Source organism: Schistocerca americana, chromosome 6, assembly GCF_021461395.2.
Source record: "Schistocerca americana isolate TAMUIC-IGC-003095 chromosome 6, iqSchAmer2.1, whole genome shotgun sequence".
NCBI classification, from domain to species: domain Eukaryota; kingdom Metazoa; phylum Arthropoda; class Insecta; order Orthoptera; family Acrididae; genus Schistocerca; species Schistocerca americana.
Window position 1 is genome coordinate 628,938,404 of NC_060124.1, and position 21,724 is coordinate 628,960,127.

Here is a 21,724-nt window from a genome sequence, read left to right on the forward strand (position 1 = left end):
TCTTTCTATGTATTCGCAATACATTACATTTGTCTATGTTAAGGGTCAGTTGCCACTCCCTGCACCAAGTGCCTATCCGCTGCAGATCTTCCTGCATTTCGCAGGAATTTTCTAATGCTGCAACTTCTCTGTATACTACAGCATCATCCGCGAAAAGCCGCATGGAACTTCCGACACTATCTACTAGGTCATATATATATATATATATATATATATATATATATATATATATATATGTTGTGAAAGCAATGGTCCCAAAACACTCCCCTCTGCTTCCGCACCTTGGTGGGCCTGTCCTCCTTTCTCACAGCTTCAAGATAACACTGCAGTAGCAAGGAAAAATCTATATACACTACTGGCCATTAAAATTGCTGCACCACGAAGATGACGTGCTACAGACGCGAAATTTAACCGATAGGAAGAAGATGCTGTTATATGCAAATGATTAGCTTTTCAGAGCATTCAGACAAGGTTGGCGCCGGTGGCGACACCTACAACGTGCTGACATGAGGAAAGTTTCCGACCGATTTCTCATACACAAACAGCAGTTGGCCGGCGTTGCCTGGTGAAACGTTGTTGTGATGCCTCGTGTAAGGAGGAGGAATGCGTATCATCACGTTTCCGACTTTGATAAACGTCGGATTGTAGCCTATCGCGATTGCGGTTTATCGTATCGCGACATTGCTGCTCGCGTTGGTCCAGATCTAATGACTGTTAGCTCAATATAGAAGCGCCTGCGATGCTGTACTCAACGACGAACGTGGGTGCACGAATGGCAAAACGTCATTTTTTCGGATGAATCCGGGTTCTGTTTACAGCATCATGATGATGGTCGCATCCGTGTTTGGCGACATAGCGGAGAAAGCACATTGGAAACGTGTATTCGTCATCGCCATACTGGCGTATCACCCGGCGTGATGGTACGGGGTGCCATTGGTTACACGTCTCGGTCACCTCTTGTTCGCATTGACGCCACTTTGAACAGTGGACGTTACAGTTCAAATGTGTTACGACCCGTGGCTCTACCCTTCATTCGATCCCTGCGAAACCCTACATTTCAGCAGGATAATGCACTACCGCATGTTGCAGGACCTGTACGAGACTTTCTGGATACAGAAAATGTTCGACTTCTGCCCTGGCCAGCATATTCTCCAGATCTCTCACCAATTGAAAACGTCTGGTCAATGGTGGCCGAGCAACTGGCTCGTCACAATACGCTAGTCACTACTCTCGATGAACTGTGGTATTGTGTTGAAGCTGCATAGGTAGCTGTACCTGTACACGCCATCCAAGCTCTATTTGACTCAATGCCAAGGCGTATCGAGGCCGTTACTAAGGCTAGATGTGGTTGTTCTGGGTACTGATTTCTCAGGATCTATGCACCCAACTTGCGTGAAAATGTAATCACATGTCAGTTGTAGTATAATATATTTGTCCAATCAGTACCCGTTTATCATCTGCATTTCTTCTTGCTGTAGCAATTTTAATGGCCCGTAGTGTATTACATTGCTTCTGCTGAAAGGCTGGTGTTCTGAGGAAGGGACAGGTCAAGCTGGAGGTAAGGAATTCCTGGATCGTGACCAGCGGCTGGTTAGGTGGAGGGTGGAGGGGGGGGTGAGGATCATGGTTGGACAGTGCTATGAACTAGGAGAGACAGGGATCAGTGTTGGGATTACGTTGGGTCTGGTTGGAGAGACTGGTGGCAAAAGACGTGTTTCCATTTCATGAATCAGGAGAAGGAGAGTAGGTCTTTGACACATCATCAAGGTCAAGATCAGGTGTCGGGCGGAAGGTGAGGCCTCTACCTACGACCGAAACTTCTGTGGGGCTGAGGGTTTTGGAGGAAAGGTTAACAACAGTGTTAGGGGAATGTTCTGGCTCTGGATTTGGTGCAGTGTTACCAGGAAGTTTTTGGGATGTGGCAAGTTGAAAAGATCAGCTAGGCAGGGTTTGGAGCGCTGTGGGGAGGATAGGGACTGGATACTGGTTCACTGAGGTGGCAGTAGCATGTCAGCAGGTTGGATGACTTATGAAAGCGGTGCTCATAATGCCGTTCCAGGTGCTGGACAGTGTGGGATTCAGTTTCAGAGACACGACGTATACAGCTTGTCTTGGAGGGTTGCTGAGGTAGTTCTGGCATGCCTGTGCCGTACAGATGTGTATTTGCAGTACCAGTTTAGTGAGGACCAGGGACCAGCACAACCTGAGAAGATGCTCATTATGAAAGCAGGGGTGGGATCCAGAGAAAGGAATTTTTGCAGTTAGACCATTGTACGGGTGGGGGGTGTACTGTGGTTTAGGCAGCGTTTAAGAAACAGGATGTGGGACTGGGTTTTAGCCAGGGAAAGGGATACTCTTCTCAACTGGTGCAGAAAGATGGAGCGGGTACATTGTGGTAGGGACACTGTAGGTAAAACGGGAAGGACACGGAAATGGGCAAATGAAGGAGTTAGATTGTCGTGAGGGGAGCTCAATAACAGAAAAGAGGAGTAAAAAAATACGACACGCAAAAACATGCACAGATACGTTAAAAATGTACAGAAACACGCGAAAAAAGGAACCGACGAGGAACGGGATATGCGTGCGTAAGGGAAAAGTGGGGGATGGGGGATCGGTTAGACTGAGGATCAAAGTTCGTGTGGCACAGGTAGGTGTGGAGAATAAAATGTAAAAATAAGTGAGGATGAGGGATAAAATGGGATCAATAGGAATAATTATTATTTGCAGTGGGAAGAACTTGGAGCATCAGATGCTGCACCGACACCCCGTGCAGTCACGAAGCCACATTTTTAGTGGAAGAAATCGTTCGTACAGAGTTGCTCGGAAGTGTGTGCAGTTTGAAAGGCGGTGAATAAACACTGGAAAGAAGAGAGGAAATGTACAGAGAGAAGAATAATACTATAGAGAATAGTAACAAAGGAAAAATTGCAGAGTTGTGCGATTGTAGAAAACCCGTTAGGCAAAAATCAAACAATGGAAACTCCAGGTTTGAATTTCAACAGTATAAGGAAAAGATAGATCTACTAACTGTAAAGATGACACATTGGCTTGCTGACAGGCACAATGAAAAGATGCTTACACATTTAGCTTCCAGTCAAAGCCTTCAGAAAGTGAAACACACACACATTCACTCACACGAGCAACCACACCACACACACACACACACACACACACACACACACACACACACACACACACACGACCACCATCTCTGACAGGTGGGACAGGGATGTGGCTGTAATGGGGGATGGAAACAGCAATCTCTAGAGGAGGGGGGGGGGGGACAGCAGCAAATGGGTGGGGGGGGGGGGGGGGGAGAGAGAGAGGAACGCTGACTGGCGGACTGTGTAGGACCAGACTGCCGAAAGGCGCAGTGTCAGCAGGTTGTGGGGTTGGGAGGTGAGGGGAAAAGGACAGGAGTGGGGAAGGGGGAAGACGGGGGGACGCATTGGCAGAGTGTGGCACACAAAGAGGGTGAGCGGGCGAGAACGGGAAGGAGGTGACGGGACAGAGGGTGCGAAAACTGTCGGACGGAGGGTGTGGGGACTGTAGGTTGACGGGAATGGAGAAACCGAAATGATGCTATTTGAAGCTAAATCGTTAAAAGGTAACATACGATGATTAGGATGTCATAGAAGCAAAACGTATGACGTTTTTACACCTTAAATCTCCAAAAATATCTAAACTGGAAGGCACACATTGACTACTTAACAGCTTAGTATTTTCAATTTGTATTTTGGCAGGTGTGAGAAACACAGACTAGAAAGGTAGTCTATAACTTCTACTTTGAGTCAGTTATTCATTATGGCATAATCTTATGGGGAAATTCAACAAATGAGACTCCTAGTATTACAGAAGAAAATACTTAGGAACATAAGTGTTACCAAACAACAGGTGTCCTGTCAACTATTGTTAAAAGATTTCAATACACTATCTATACCCTCCCTTTACATATATGAGGTGATGTTATTCTTATATAAAAGTCAGCATACAGTAAACTCTGTTTCGTCCACAACTAAAATACTCACCACAGAGAGAATTTTAAACTCTTGAAACACTACTGAAAACTTTTTACCCAAACACCAGGGTAGAAGGGACTTAAAATTTACAATAAAATAAAAGGCAGTAATATATTTAACATGGAGTTTGGTTCATTTAAAAGATTAGTTTTTACCATTCTAGTGGAAAAGTGTTATTAGTCTATTGACGAATTCAATGGGGACAGTTTCAGAGTTTTAAGATGGTAATTATGCATTTTATTTTTGTATACTGGAAACTGCAGTATGCATTTGTGTAGCAGTATCTCAGTAGTATACATAAAATAATGTAAACTATTGCATTTCTCTTTAAAAATGTTTCTTATTTTAAATCCTGACACGTCTCCCACAAATTGTGTATTACGAGACAAATAAGAATGACGACAAGGCGCGACGGTGAGTGCGTGTTTCCACCTGCTGTGGAGGGTCGCTTATGCTTTAGACTCACAGCTTTGCAGGTCTGTCAGCAAGCAAAATCGAGAATGGTGACCACAAGATATTTATAATGTGTAAGTTGGCACACACATCAGCAGGGTGACAGATCATTCATGGAGTGGATCACCAAACCCACACTTGTGCCAATCCACAATGTGTGCTGAAACCACGACAAATGAAATAAAATGACAAAAATTGTTTTCCTAATGAGCCCTCCAATTGTGATGTTGTTAATGTTTATGTTTTATAACTTCTAATTATATGTAAATCGTGAAATATAGATTAGAAATACTGAACAATGGAATGGCAGTGAAGTGTGACTTCTGGTGACACTGACTGTGCAGCAATGTGTTTCAGAACCTCTAGAATATGAAAACTGGTCAGATCTGACAGTTGAGCTCTGGATCAGTGCAACATGGAAAGCATGTAATGTATGTATGACTGACACTTTATTAACAACATTATGAGAAGGAAAGTTGCTACTCAACATATAGCGGAAATGCCGAGTTCGTCCTGGATTTTCCATTGTTTGACACTTTATTAATTTATTTCCATTTCGTCCCAAATAAAAATCGTTGTGTCCTTTCGTTAGTGTATTACTATCTGCAGGTGACATCAAAATAGTGCACATATGAAATAACTGAAAAGTGTGAAACAGGCATCTGAAAGACATTCAGGACACATGGAGGTAGGATTGCCTGCCCATTCAGATTTAAAGGACAATTTCATCAACACAAGGATATGGCAATAAAAGGTATGAATATGACATTCACTATGGTGCCAAAAATTCCCATTTGTGTAATGATAATTGTGACAATGAGTTTCAATATGGAGGGAAATAAAATCAGTTTCAGTGTCTGACATAATGAATTCTTTTGTGAAATAAAATTTTTTTAAACACGAAAAATTGCATTTTTATTTCGGCCAACACTTTCTTGGCTCTTATACAATAATTTCATAAATCCATATTTTGTCTTTTACTTGCTTTTCAAACAGTTCACTCATCCAGGGGCTCCAATGTTACATTCTGCAGTCTGAAAACCAAAATTATTTCTCAGTACCCTATGTCAGTGTCATCATCATCATCCGTTTCGTAATCTGTTAGGAAGTCATTATCTGTCCATCGGAAAGTATTAATTATCCTGAGCCGAGGCATTTGACTCTGCATCTCAGCAAAAACATTTTTGTAGAAAACCTCATCCTCTTCCTCATACGTCACATGTAGTTCTCTGGAAAAAGAAAGAGAAAAAGTAACTGCAAAATTTGTATTTCTGTATTTTATTACACCCTATTTCTTGTAATACTACAAACCATAAACATTGATGAACTGTGTCATAAATGAAGTGCAAAGGAAATTTATCAGAATTTTTAAACTTAGGAGATACAAATTCTAGTTAATACCTATCTTCATATTAAACAGGTTTTAACTGTGGAAATATGTGGGTAGCATATGGTGTTTTGACTGATATCTCAATAAAGGACTTGGAGAAATGAAGAACCTACAAAAACAGTGAAAACTGGTCTCGACATGCAGCTGAGGTAAGTACTAAATGATTTCTATTGTGTTTTTCATTCTAATTATTTCTCGAATACATCAAATCCAATGAAATTTGGAATAATGCACTATTTTGCGACTGATGATTTTAAAGAAAGTGTTTTTTTCCTCTGTGCCTTAAATACCTGAGGACCATCCTACAAGATATTTTCAAAATTTTCCCTTTTTTCCAGTCAGTCTTCTGATTGGTTCAATACAACCCACCACAAAGTCCTCCCGTGAGCCAATCTCTTGATTTCAGTTGCATCTTGTGTCCTCAATTATTTGTTGGATGTATTACACTCTCCTTCTACACTTTTTACTCCTCACAACTCCTCCTAGTACCACGGAAGTCATTGCTCAATGTCCTAACACATATCCTATCATCCTGTTTCTCTCCTATCATCCTATCCCTCTTCTTGTCAGTGTTCTCCACACTGATTCTGCACATAACCCATCTCTCATTTCTTATAACAGCCCACCTAACTTTCAACACTCTTCTATCAATTTTCTTCTCTTCTCTTCCAGTTTTCTCATAGTCTGTGCCTCGCTTTCATACAATGCTGTACTCCAAACGTACATTATCAGAAATTTCTTCTTCTAATTAAGGTTGATGTTTGATACCAGCAGACTTCTCCTGGCCAGAAATGCCCTCTATGCCTGTGCTAATTTGCTTTATACGTATTGTTTGGTTATAATTAAAGTTCAGCCACTTACACAGGTCCAGTGTGGGCTGAATTATCATATGGCAGTGAATCTTGGTAGGTATGCTAATGTGTTAATGCAGGACCAATTTATGCTGGAAAAACAATTACTTCCAACTACGGCCACTACGAGCAAATCTGGCACAGTACACCGTTTGTACTACATCCACACTATCGTTTGACAAGCTGTAACGTGAGTGAACAGTAGTGATAATTGAGGAGAAAGACTGTGTGCTGTTAGTGAAACAGTTTCATGTGAACGGCAGCAATTCCAGTGCTGCACTGACAGAGGGGCCAGATGTCATTAAATGCTTTAAAGAAAATGACGATGAAATTTAAAAACGTGGGTGGGCTAGGTGTGGCACCTGGAAGAGGAATGCATCCTACCGCAGTGGAAGTTATTGACACAGTTATTGTTGCTGCAACTCAGTATGCAGCACGTGTCCCGGCTAATGCTAGTGTTTGTGCCCTTCCACGAGAATTGTCCATCCTGTGGTCAATGGTGTGGACAGTTTTTGTGTGGTGTCACCGCCAGACACCACACTTGCTAGGTGGTAGCCTTTAAATCGGCCACGGTCCGTTAGTATACGTTGGACCCGCGTGTCGCCACTGTCAGTGATTGCAGACCGAGCGCCGCCACACGGCAGGTCTAGTCTAGAGAGACTCCCTAGCACTCGCCGCAGTTGTACAGCCGACTCTGCTAGCGATGGTTCACTTACTACAGACACTCTCATCTGCAGAGACAACAGTTTAGCATAGCCTTCAGCTACGTCATTTGCTACGACCTAGCAAGGCGCCATATTCAGTTACTGTAACTAATTACTTCAAGACTGTATTCTGAACAAATAATATTGTGAATCATGCACCGTCAACTTTAATCAATGGATTAAAGTTAAGTATGAAAGTAATTACGTCCGCTTTCTGAATTCTCATTCCCTGTCATGTTCCAGACCTCACGTCAGCATAGTCCTTCCCTCCGCACGCCAGCCTGCGTGAGCTAAAACGCGTGCATTTAGACTGGTGCCCCTACAAGATCCGGACGGTGCAGCAACCAAATCATCATATCTGCAGCAACGTACTGAATTAGCTCTTCAGTTTTCGGACAGATAGAAGTCGATGACATGCGACCAGGCAATTTTCTATGGAGTGAAGAGGCACATTCTACACTACAGGGTACAGTAAATACACAGAACTGCCAAATTTAAGGGTACTGTTAAACTGCATGTTGTGCACCAAGAACCACTGCAGTTGCTGTATATGACTGCTTGGTGTGGAGTCACAAGCATCTTTATTCTTCGTCCGTTCTGTGAAGAGGATACATCCATAGCGCCTGTCGGGGGTGATGGGGGGGGGGGGGCCCTCTGTGATGCCTTTACGTTATGGAGACCTCCTTGTACAGCACGTGATTCCTGCTTTGGAAGAGCACAACTGTGTGGAAACCATTCTTTTCATGTAAGATGGGCCAACATTGCATGTCACTCACCCAGCGAAAGATCTGCTTAGTGCAACCTTCCTTAAAACATATTATATCGAGAGGTTTTCAGATGCATTGCCTGCAAGATGACCTGATCTGAATCCATATGACTCTCGACTCTGGGAATACCTAAAAGAATACCTTTACCAGAGGCACATTAGGTCTCTACCTGATCTGAAGGCCAGTACGCAGGAACACATAGCTTAAATTCCACCGGAACTACTGTGAGCAAGTGTTGATCACATCGTTTTACAGAAGTAGCATCTCATTCGACATCTCCAGTGCTCGTACAGAATGAATTAACCCTTTAGTGACCAAATTATTTCTGGAAGTTGTAGATTTTTTATGAACACTTTATTGGGCTAAGAAACCGTTCATAAAATCATAGTTTAAATCTTGAAATGAGAGTTTAGCCTATGAGTGTAAAAAAATTAGTGGGAACTATTGGAACTGTGGAGTAACTTCACTTGCTAATTTAAAACAAATGTATTTCCTTTATTTTTTAGTACAAAAACATGTTAAACATTACATTTATATTTGTATTAGTTCATACTGTCCTTTGAGTTCACTAAGGTGATGTACTATGGAACTTAGAGAAGCATGGTGCTACATACAAAGGTACACGACAGTTGCTACTCATTACTTTTGTTCGCTTTTCTTTGTTCTTGGTGCTACATTGGCGGCACCTTCTGTTTGTTGTACCTTTTGTAGGGAAATGAGTTCCAACTTTCTCCAGACGAACTTCATCTGGTACTCCAGACACACCTCTTATTGGTGTTTGACCTTCCTCTTCTCTTACGACTTGAGAAGCCAGAGATAAGCTGCCTTGCCAAGTGCAGTCTAAATGTTAGCTGGTCTGCTTTTGTCTTCTGTAGCTTCCACATAACGTAGGAACTGACAACTGCCAAATGCACAAGAAAGGAAAACAGTTTGTGCCACCACTTCCACGAACGACGGCCTACAGCATACCGTTGACGCAGCTGATCAAATCTATCGACTCCTCCCATTATTTTATTATACTCTGCCACAGCCAATGGGCAGAATACTTCAGTTCTGTTTCCACTAACTTACCTTGTAATATTTATGTAATTTTCAGTCAAATGCAGCAAATATCCACGAATACTATCTCCCTCATAAATACAAAAATAGATGAATACAACACAAGTCACTTCACACGCAAAAGGAAAGCACACTATCCAAAAAACGCTGTAGCGGTCGAAACAGTGGCTCGTTTTCACACGGGAACTGCGCTTCTGCAATGATTGACTCACAAGGTAGAAAAACAACAGCTTTAGCCTAACTGTTGACAATCTATACATAGTTAGCACACTCTAACAGAGATGGTAGAATAAGTTAGAAGTGGGAACACGGATTACCACTGAACTTAAAGAGAAAACAAATAAGTGGGAACTATTTGCATTCGCAGCACCAGATTCGCACCTGGTCGCCAAAATTGAAACTAATTTTTCTCCAGCGTAAAACTGTTCTGCGTTAACGCATTAGAATACAAATCGAGTTTCGCTTCCATATGATAATTACTGGACATCTGCGAGTATCTGCACTTTAATTACAGCCATTTGGTATGTCATCATTGCTTCATGCATCGTGTGTTACTTTATTTCCAATGTATCAGAACTGCATCACTTCTTCATGGACACCAGTTTTGATGTTAAATCCATAACTAATCTGATATAGCTAAAGCTCATTAATTTAATCTTTCCTGGTTTCTTTCTCAATCTGTAGTGTGTTCTCATTAGACTGTTCTTTCCATTCAACAGGTTCTGAAATTCTTCCTCCCTTTCACAAGCCAATAGGAGTATCATCAGTGAATGATATTATTAATATCCATTCTCCCTGAATTTTAATCCACTCTTCCATCTTTCTTTTGTTTCTTTCACTGCTTCTTTGATATATAAACTGGAAAGTTGGGATTGAAAGTTTATATCCCTGCCTTACACTCTCTCTAATACTAGCACTCCGTTCCCAGTCTCGTGGAAGTCATCGAGGTCGCGCGGTAGAAACGCAAAGTCATCAGAACCGGGCTCGGACGGTGAACAGAAGCAGCAGGAGCAACCTACCTGAGGTTCACGAGCCTCACAGAAAATTCTTCAAATGGCACAGCTCTGATGTGGCCGCTGTACAGGATATCGAGGCAGCGCAGTTGCTTCAAGTCCAGGACGTGCCGTAGGCTTGGCTGCAGATCTGTCAGGTCGTCAATGTACTGGAGGAGCAGCGTGCGGAGGGCCGGCAGCTGCGCCACGTGCGCCACGGCAGATCCGCCCAGCCCACTGCATCCGGAAAGATCCAGTCTAGAAGAACAAACAGAAAAATAATGTAACACTTTAAGATGTTGCTGACAACATGAAATTTGCTGTGTAATACACAGTACGACAAAAAAGAAAGGCAATGAATTATCCAAATGGGACAGAAATCAGTACATGTACAGACAAACAAATGGTTACATGTTGTATACATAGTTCCGTGTAGTCGGCGCGTACACAACTGTCCCACTAGAGCGCACCCCGCTAAGCACAGCAGCGCAGGCGCAGCGCTCGTCCGTCTCCGCACTACGAGATGGCGCTGCCTTAGAGACGGACCAAATTCTGCTTCCGTCGATCTGCGTATTAATATGTAACGCAGCCAATGAGATTGCTGCTAACGTAGAACCTTTTCTCCTCTCGGATCACACTCGCGCAGTGATACCTGAACAAGCGAGGTATTATAACGAGTGTACAGACCTCCAATTAGTCAGTCTGCATTAGTCTGTACCAGTCTATAGTCAAGTTTCAGTGTGCGCCTAATAAGATTATCATATTCCTGTACATAGCCACGAAGATAAATGTATAGACACTTTGTCAAGTATCAGAGATATGTGAGAATAAGATTAACGTACCAAGACCAAAGGAACTTCAGATTGTCAATTGTAAATAGCATCCAGAATCAAGTTACGTAATGTTTATGCTTGTTATCATTTCAATAAATGTGTGAGAAAATTAATCAAGTTCTGTTTGAAGTCGGTCACCGTCAACCTGCTACTCTAAGCGTGCAAGTGGCATATCTACCGTCCGACCTAACGGCAGAAGATAAACACGCCACAATAAGACCACGAGACATATTGCTGACACTCGCCTACTTCGTTAGATCGACAAGTCAAATAATCTGATGGTGTGTGTACCGAATGTCTTACAGTACGCACACCACATTACAATTTCAGAAAAAACTGGATGATTCATTCAGGAGAGAGAGCTCCACAAATTGAGCAAATCAATAGCGCATTGGTCCATCTCTGGCACCTGTGCAAGCTTGGCACTGATGACAGAGTTGTCGAGTGTCCTCCTGAGGAATATCGGGCCAAATTCTGTCCTATTGATCCATCAGATCGTCATAATTCTGAGACTGTTGGAGGACCCTACCCATAACGCTCCAAATGCTCTCAATTGGGAAGACATCCGGCAAACTTGTTGACCGAGGTAGGGTTTGCGAAGCACCAAGAAAAGCAGTAGAAACTCTCGCCCTGTGGAGGCAGGCATTATCTTGCCGAAACGTAAGCCAAGGACAGCTCGCCACGAACGGCGACAAAACGGGGCGTTGAGTAGCACCGACTTACTGTCGTGCCGCAAGTGTTCCGAGGACGACAACCGAAGGAGTGCTGAAAACAAATGGCACCTCAAACCGTCACTTCCGGTTGTCGCACCGTATGGCGGGTGACAGACACGTTGATATCCCTCTGCTATCCGGGGTACCTCCAGACGCGTCTTCAGTCTGGAATAAAATTGTCTTCAGTGATGAGCTCTGCTTGAAATTGAGCCACAGTGACCAGCAAAGACCTGCCTGGGGACACCCCGGAATGTAGTGGGGTACCAACCGACAGCAAAACAACCGGATCTGATAGTCTGGAGTGCCACTTGTTTTCGTAGCAGGTCACTTTCGGTTGTTATCCTCGGAAAACTTGTGGCATAGCAGTAAGTCGACACTATTTGGTTGCCATCCACAGCACCCTTACAGCACAGTGATACGTCAACGATATTCTACGCCCCTTTTGATTGCCCTTCCTGCTCTTACATTTCAGCAAGATAATGCCCGCCCGCACACTGCGAGAGTTGCTATTGCTCGTCTTCACGCTCGCCAAACTCTACCTCGGCCAGCGAGGTTGCCGGATCTCTCCCCAACTGAGAGCATTTGGAGCATTACAGGCAGGGCTTTAATGATGTCAGGATTTCGATGACAGAATTGGGCACCCAATATCCGTCAGGACGACATCCGACAACTCTGTCGATCGAAGCCGAGCCGAATAACTGCTTGCGTACAGGCCAGAGGTAGACCGACGCGTAGTCGAATTGCTCAATTTCTGAAGCTCTTTCTCTCGAATAAATCATCCAACTTTTCTGAAATTTTAATGATTTGTTTGTCTGTGCACGTACATCACATCTGCCAGTTTCCATCCCTCTGGACAATTCCTTCGTGGTGTGACGTTTTCTTGACTTAGAGCGGCATTTACACGTGAGTAATTTCCTGTGCACACTAAGTGCAGCAGCTGTTGCAAGTACATGCACGGGAACAGACTTTCACTCAGCTCTGTCCCGTGGCACAATCTTCTGGGCCTTTGCAGCTAAGGGGAAAAAGTACAGGGTCTTCATTAATGAGTGGTGCATTTTCATACATTTATTGATTTATACGGGCACATTTTACATCATAATTTTACATCACTACATGACTACGGAGAGCACAGGCTCGCTGTGTCGTTGGGACCGGAACACGGGTCCGGGAACTGCGACGGACGAGCCCGGACGCGGTCGGGGTAGTATCTGGAGCTCAGCGGGAACGTGACACGCACACCGACAGTGGCCCCAATGCCCGATGCGACGACGGTGGGCCCGGGAGCTGTGACGGGCAGTCGGCCGACGAGACGGGAGGAGACGTCTGGAGAACTGAAGACGAGATCACAGCCAGTGAAGTGGCCTGCCGGGGACAGTGTGTTAAGAGCAGATGGCAGGCAGGGTGCAAGCTGGCCGTGTCGTGTGGTGTGACGTCATTACGGTGCGGCACGGGCATTCGAAATGGACGCGGCGGCCAGCTCGCGTGACGCAGTCTGCCGGCTGCCGGAGTGCCCGTTTGGAGCACGGTCTCGGGGGCTGCCCGGCCAGGTCGGGGACGGGACGAGGTGGGTGTGGCTGCGCACTGGCAGCTGGCGGTACCCGTGCACCGCTGACGGCTAGGGGAGTGGGCTCTGCCTAACAGGTCGCACGGGGAGTGTCGTCCGTGGACAAGTCCTCCACTGAAACTTCCTAGCAGATTAAAACTGTGTGCCGGACCGAGACTCGAAGTGCTAGGAAGTTTCATATCAGCGCACACTCCGCTGCAGAGTGAAAATCTCATTCTGGGAACATCCTCCAGGCTGTGGCTGAGCCATGTCTCCGCAATATCCTTTCTTTCAGGAGTGCTAGTTCTGCAAGTTTCGCAGGAGAGCTTCTGTAAAGTTTGGAAGGTAGGAGACGAGATACTGGCAGAAGTAAAGCTGTGAGGACGGGGCGTGAATTGTGCTTGGGTAGCTCAGGGGTAGAGCACTTGCCCACGAAAGGCAAAGGTCCCGAGTTCGAATCTCGGTGCGGCACACAGTTTTAATCTGCTAGGAAGTTTCATATCAGCGCACACTCCGCTGCAGAGTGAAAATCTCTTTCTGGGAACATCCTCCTGGCTGTGGCTAAGCCATGTCTCCGCAATATCCTTTCTTTCAGGAGTGCTAGTTCTACAAGTTTCGCAGGAGAGCTTCTGTAAAGTTTGGAAGGTAGGAGACGAGATACTGGTAGAAGTAAAGCTGTGAGGACGGGGCGTGAGTCGTGCTTGGGTAGCTCAGGGGTAGAGCACTTGCCCAAGAAAGGCAAAGGTCCCGAGTTCGAATCTCGGTGCGGCACACAGTTTTAATCTGCTAGGAAGTTTCATATCAGCGCACACTCCGCTGCAGAGTGAAAATCGCATTCAAGTCCTCCACTGGTTTGAAGAACTGAACGATAATCGGAGTAGTTGAGGTGAAAGCTGTCTCAATTCTGTCCACGGAGACTTTAGTCGGCTCGCCATTACATTTGATCTGCAAAATGTTCTCGTCACGGTGATCGTGCGGTGCACTCTATGGCAGCGTAAGTGGTGGCCGTGCCACGTCTACGCACAATACCGGGTCAAAAGTATTTAATGCGACAAACTCCTGGAGGTTGTAGGGGACGTCAAAACAAATATTTTCCCCTAATGTCATTTTTACCTATGAGGATTATTTAAACTGGTGGAGGCTGTATTATGCTCGTCAGTTGTTAGACGCCGTATTGCGATCTTGAGATGTTAGAGGGTTTATTACGCTCTTCAGTTGTGGGCAACTGCTGTCCACCAGTGTAGTAGTGCATTGTCTCTGTTTACTAGTAGAGCGATACACCTGGAGTGAGTACACTGACACGGTTGGTGCGTACTACGTAGCGCACCACAACGGACGAGCTGCACAGCGGGTTTAGCAACAGCAATATCCTAATCGCCGTATCCCGCATCATACGACCTTTGCTGCTGTGTACCAACGTCTGCGTGAGACCGGGTCATTTAGCACATTACCTGGACAGGGACGCCGTCGCACGGTAAGAACACTGCAGTTTGAGGAAGCTGTCTTGTAGCATGTGGAGCCGGGTGCTTCAGTCAGCACTCGTGCAATTGCACGTGACATTGGGACTAATCAGACGAATGTAAGAACAGTCCTTCGAGAGCAATTGTTACGTCCATTTCACTTATAGCGTGTCCACAACCTGGAATCAGTTGATTATCCACCCAGAGCACAGTTTTCGCAGTGGTACCTGGAACAGTGTGAAATGCATCCTACATTTCCATCCTCTGTGTTGTTTAGCGATGAAGCAACGTTCGGGCGCGATGGAGTCTTCAACATGCACAATTCGCATGTTTGGAGTGAGGATAACCTACATGCCACAGTTACTAGCGCTCATCAAGTGCGGTTCTTCGTTAATGTGTGGGTCGGTGTTGTTGGGGACTGTTTAATTGGGCCGTATCTGCTACCTAGGCCATTAAATGGCAGGCACTATTACAGTTTTCTCGCCAGAGCATTGCCAGAATTGCTGGAAGACGTGCCGCTCCCTACAAGACAACGCATGTGGCGCCGGCACATTTCAGTGGTCGCGTGCGTCGATTCCTGGACCGACGGTTCCCAGAAACGTGGATTGGCAGAGGTGGTCCTGTACCGTGGCCTGCTCGATCCCCAGATATGTCCCCTCTGGACTTTTTTGTGTGGGGAGAGATGCGCAACCTTGTTTACGCACCTCCTGTTGCATCAGAAGAGGGTCTGGTTGCCCGGATAGTAGCAGCAGCAGGAACAGTTCAGGATACTCCTGGGGTTTTGCCCGTGTCAGACATAACATGATCCGATGGTGTAACATTTGTTTACGTGGGTCAATGGAGGCATTTCTGAAAATCTACTGTAATTGAAATTGGGTTGTGTTAATGTGTTGTCTCTTGGTCATAAAAAAATGGAAAAGTGTTTCTTGGTTTAATTAATTTGCCGCCAGAGAAATCTTCCTCTACCGGTTTAAATACTCCTCATAGGAAAAAATGACATTGGGGAAAAATATTTGTTTTGATGTCCCCTACAACCTCCCAGAGTTTGTCGGTATAAATACTTTTCACCCTGTATAATGTGGAACAGTGTAAATCGGCTCGAGCAAATACCCACTGGTACTGTGCCGTGTCGGCGCGTGCAGTCGGAGGTCGGCTGTACGACTGCGCAGATGTTCTGCCGGTGTCGGGCACCGAGGCAGCGTGTGACGGTAGTACCTCCTCCACTAATTCACCGGGAATGGCGAGCGAGTGAGCACAGGCGAGGTGTACAGGTGGAATACCGATGTCGTCCTTGGGATTATTCGCAGGCCGAGAAGTACGAGCCGAAGTGCGTCCGTCCGGGTGATGCCGTGACACGTCAGGGGTGCTTCCGGTATACAGTGGAGCCGAGCCGTTCCGGGTGGCTACGCACACGTCACGTGCACGACGACGAGTCCGCAACTGTGTCGGACTGCCGTCGCGTGCCGCCGAATGTGCAAACTACGTCTCATCTCACTGGCTCAAATGGCTCTGAGCACTATGGGACTTAACTACTGTGCTCATCAGTCCCCTAGAACTTAGAACTACTTAAACCTAACTAACCTAAGGACACCACACACATCCATGCCCGAGGCAGGATTCGAACCTGCGACCGTAGCAGTCCCGCGGTTCCGGACTGCGCGCCTAGAACCGCTAGACCACCGCGGCCGGCTCATCTCACTGGCACCGTTTGATTCGTGGACACGACAGGACGATGCAAACAGTCGGCACTCGTTCAAATCCGTCAAGGTGTCAGTGGGGCGCCACGCATTGTACTCGATCCGCGTGGTCCGTGGCTGACAGAATCGGAAATAGGCGTAACTGTCCACGAGGCGTGGAGGTCTAGCTCGCACTGGCTTTTGCTTCGCTGGGTGCTCCACCGTCGTCACAGGTTGGCCCGGCCATTAAATCTCCTCCCACAGGTAAACACTGACGTGCTGCTACCCCCGTGATTCTGTGGGATGCCTGCCACAAGTTTGGCATAAGCTACGTTTAATATTTTTTGTGGGATCTGAAATTTAAAAACTTCTCTCACACCGGCCCGATTGAGCTTCACAGATCAGGATAGTAAAAAACACGCGAATATTAAGGGAATTTTCATTCACAAAGCAGGCTTATCACATTCACACAGTTCAATGATGTCCTATCCTGATTAAATTGAGCTTAACTTAAATTCCATAAGGCAGTGAAGCAATTTCGAAGTCTCGGTGCGACGAAAATTGTCAGTCGATCTTCTGAAAACATTTGTAATAATTATTAACTTTCAGTGATCACACGGGGAAGACCGGAGATGTGCTGGTAAGACCGTGTTAGCCCATTTATTGGAAGTAATAAACTGGATATCTCGAGCGTACAAAACGGCAGGTTCGTCCAGTGTAAATCAGACGTTCCCCACTGATCCCGTGCAACACAGCGTAGTAAGCAGACACTGTCAATAATAATCAGTCAAATAATACGCGAACACACTTACTTTAGTTTAGTTCATGTATTAAATTCCTTATACAGAATCTCATCAAGATGGCTACTAGCTCAACAATACATACATATACATCTTCGTTCTTTCACGGCTAATCGGCAAGATCTCCTTCATTCTTTTCATAAGAGAAAACATAGATAGCAGAGAAGGTATTCCATGGAGTAAATGCACGCTCCAAGGAATAATAGGGCTTGAAACTACTTTGCATTGATAAAAGATAAGAAGAGATATTTCGAGATATGTACTGAGTTATATATTTTTATAATATTTCTGAAAATCGCGTAGAGACCGCCGCAAGAGACATTACATACGGTAGTGCTCCGGTGATCATTAGTGACAACGTCGGATTTCAAACAGAGTCCACAAAGTGGGTACCCCATCTTCTCACCACAGACGACAAATTTCATCACCTTGAGGCGTACAAACAGCTACTGGTACGCTACCAAATTGAAGGGGAACATTTTGTGCACCGGATTTTGATCTGTGATGAAACGTGGGTACACTGTTACGCACGGGAATCGAAAAAAGCAGCCCAAAATGGCACAAAAAAGACCAATCTACACCCACTGACGACTCTACACCCACGGAGTGCCTAAAATTGTCTCTGTGTGGGGAAGGTTATTGCGACAGTCTTTTTTTATATTAAGGAAGTTCTCATCAGTTTTGTCCAAGAATGCTGTACTGTGAGCGCCGTATACTACTGCCATTTTTTGCATAGATCGGAAAAGTTTGCGTTTACGGACCCCATACCCGATGATGAAAAATGTTCTATTTACAATTATCTATCGATCCCTCCAATTTCGAGTCGATTGCTCTTCACAACTTTTAGGGGCGATTTTCTCAAAAATGCGGGGGTGTTGACCCAAAATAACTTAGATTCCTTCGTTTTAGGTTGTACACAAGCGACCTGCCAAATTTGAGCCGAATCGGTTGGCCGTGTCTGAGGCCTTCCTCTTGTAAGCCGCACTTGAATCGAAGCCGCACCTGAAAAATGAGACTCGAAAGCAGGGAAAAAAATTTTTCCCGAATCTAAGCTGCACCTGAAATTTGAGACTCGAAATTCAAGGGGAGAGAAAAGTTTTAGGCCGCACCTCCAAATCGAAACAAAGTTGGTTCATTTTAATACGAGACACAATTTAGGTCGAATGAATGACGATACAGCTACAGTAGTTTGGTTCGAGTCGTAAGCTTAGCAATTAAGCTTTACCAGGTAGCCATTGCTATGCGTCAGGCGCTCCGTCGGTATTTATACGGGTACCCTTCCTTTTTCACGTGCTTCGTCTGGTTTGCATTGATTGCTTATATTTCTTTGATCTCGTAAGTGCCGTTCTCTTTGTTATAGGTGTTTACGTCACTCTGAGCGGAAAATGCATTAATGTACTGTGTCACGCATTGTTTGTAGCATTATGATAGTGAGTGTTTACGGCCTGTCGCCGCTCGCGGCATGGCTTGCTTATGTGCGCGCTACCGCCGCTTACAATGGCAGCGGGGGGTGGGGGGTGGGGGGGGGGGGAGGGGGAGGGGGGAGGGGGCGGGGGAAGATGTTCTGAACGAGAGTTTAGCGAAAACTTTTCTCCGTTTGAAAATCTTTGCAGACGCCTCTTTAGTACATTACATTCTGCACAGAAATTAGAGTCATCTTAGATTTAAAAATCTAGTCAATTGCCGTGCTTCATTTCTGACTTTATCACTAATAGGCATAAGAATAATACGAATAGGTCTAGCGGTTCTAGGCGCTCAGTCCGGAACCGCGCAACTGCTACAGTCGCCATGCCTCGGGCATGGATGTGTGTGATGTCCTTAGGTTAGTTAGGTTTAAGTAGTTCTAAGTTCTAGGGGACTGATGACCACAGATGTTAAGTCCCATAGTGCTCACAGCCATTTGAACCATTTAATACGAATATAAACATGACATGATATGTACATTCTTCCGCGTTTGCTGTTGTCTCACTCTAGTTTCGTAGTTTATTACGCAGACAGGATTTAAATGAGATAGCAGCAAACACGAAAGAATACATGGCAAAATGTTTATATATTAGTATTATTATATTGTGGTGAAGAGAATACCGCATGTGATTCACAATTCATAAAATTTCCTATTAGCAACCATCTCTTCTCACAGGTAGGTAAAAATTCAGAATGTAGAGTTGGCCATATTGACAAAAACCCCAAACAGTCTTGCCAGTCGGATTTTCATAGTACATTGAAATGCTGCTACATTCGAAGATGAACAATACGGTATTTGTATTTACTTCGTTGGATAATGTATGAAAATGCAGTGGTCGAAACTCGGGGCGGAGGAAAAAGCTCATCTTCCATTTTTTTTTTAATTTATTTACTGACGCAGAGGTTTTGGCACCAGTATTTATCTTTGTGCCTGCAAAGCAAGCCTGTGTAGCACTACATATATTCGACGCAGAAGTTAGTTGTGGCGGCACCTATCAACATTTTTCAGAACTTCCGCTTACTTTGCACTCAATTCTAAGCCGCAGGCGGATTTTTGGATTACAAAAACTGGAAAAAAAGTGTGGCTTAGATTCGAGTAAACACGGTACACAGGGATGGCTAGAGGACAAATGTAAGGAGGTAGAGGCTTATCTCACCAGGGGTAAGATAGATACTGCCTACAGGAAAATTAAAGAGACCTTTGGAGAAAAGAGAACCACATGTATGAATATCAAGAGCTCAGATGGAAACCCAGTTCTAAACAAAGAAGGGAAAGCAGAAAGGTGGAAGGAGTATATAGAGGGTCTATACAAGGGCGATGTTCTTGAGGACAATATTATAGAAATGGAAGAGAGTGTAGAAGAAGATGAAATAGGAGATATGATACTGCGTGAAGAGTTTGACAGAGCACTGAAAGACCTGTGTCGAAACAAGGCCCCGGGAGTGGACAACATTCCATTAAAATTACTGACAGCCTTGGGAGAGCCAGTCCTGACAAAACTCTACTATCTGGTGAGCAAGATATATGAGATAGGCGAAATACCCTCAGACTTCAAGAAGAATATAATAATTCCAATCCCAAAGAAAGCAGGTGTTGACATATGTGAAAATTACCGAACAATCAGTTTAATAAGTCACGGCTGCAAAATACTAACGCGGATTCTTTACAGACGAATGGAAAAACTAGTAGAAGCCGACCTCGGGGAGGATCAGTTTGGATTCCGTAGAAATATTGGAACACGTGAGGCAATACTGACCCTACGACTTATCTTAGAAGCTAGATTAAGGAACGTCAAACCTACGTTTCTAGCATTTGTAGACTTACAGAAAGCTTTGGACAATGTTGACTGGAATACTCTCTTTCAAATTCTGAAGGTGGCAGGGGTAAAATACAGGGATCGAAAGGCTATTTACAATTTGTACAGAAACCAGATGCCAGCTATAGGAGTTGAGGGACACGAAAGGGAAGCAGTGGTTGGGAAGGGAGTGAGACAGGATTGTAGCCTCTACCCAATGTTATTCAATCTGTATATTGAGCAGTGAAGGAAACAAAAGAAAAATTCGGAGTAGGTATTAAAATCCATGGAGAAGAAATAAAAATTTTGAGGTTCGCCGATGACATTGTAATTCTGTCAGAGACAGCAAAGGACTTGGAAGAGTAGTTGAACGGAATGGATAGTGTCTTGAAAGGAGGATATAAGATGAACATCAACAAAAGCAAAACGAGGATAGTGGAATGTAGTCGAATTAAGTCGGGTGATGCTGAGGGACTTAGATTAGGAAATGAGACAGTAAAGTAGTAAAGCAGTTTTGCTATTTGGGAAGCAAAATAACTGATGATGGTCGCAGTAGAGAAGATATAAAATGTAAACTGGCAATGGCAAGGAAAGCGTGTCTGAAGCAGAGAAATTTGTTAACATCGAGTATAGATTTGAGTGTCAGGAAGTCGTTTCTGAAAGTATTTGTATGGAGTGTAGCCATGTATGGAAGTGAAACATGGACGATAAATAGTTTGGTCAAGAAGAGAATAGAAGCTTTCGAAATGTGGTGCTACAGAAGAATGGTGAAGATTAGATGGGTAGATCACATAACTAATGAGGAGGTATTGAATAGGATTGGGGAGAAGAGAAATTTGTGCCACAACTCGACTAGAAGAAGGGATCGGTTGGTAGGACATGTTCTGAGGCATCAAGGGATCACCAATTTAGTATTGGAGGGCAGCGTGGAGGGTAAAAATCGTAGAGGGAGACCAAGAGATGAATACAGTAAGCAGATTCAGAAGGATGTAGGTTGCAGTAGTTACTGGGAGATGGAGCAGCTTGTACGGGATAGAGTAGCATGGAGAGCTGCATCAAACCAGTCTCAGGACTGAAGACCACAACAACAACAACGGTACACAGATCGCTCTGGAGCGCTGCACACGTGTGGAACTGGTAGTGAGCGGTCACGAGGCGGTGCAGTAAGGCGTGCTGAGCAGGAGACGTGGCAGAGTGGCGCAGA

At 44.8% G+C, this 21,724-nt stretch overlaps 1 protein-coding gene across 1 annotated transcript in view; it reads right to left on the reverse strand.

Moving 5' to 3' along the window:
- Window positions 1–5,399: 5,399 nt before the first annotated feature.
- Window positions 5,400–21,724, reverse strand: part of LOC124619757 — a 71,193-nt gene continuing 54,868 nt past the window's right edge. The window contains exons 4-5 of the mRNA XM_047146336.1: window positions 10,263–10,493; window positions 5,400–5,701 (exon numbers count right to left, since the gene is read on the reverse strand). Of these exons, the coding sequence (XP_047002292.1) occupies window positions 5,527–5,701; window positions 10,263–10,493 (406 nt within the window). The 3' untranslated portion in view covers window positions 5,400–5,526. The remainder of the gene's footprint in view (window positions 5,702–10,262; window positions 10,494–21,724) is intronic.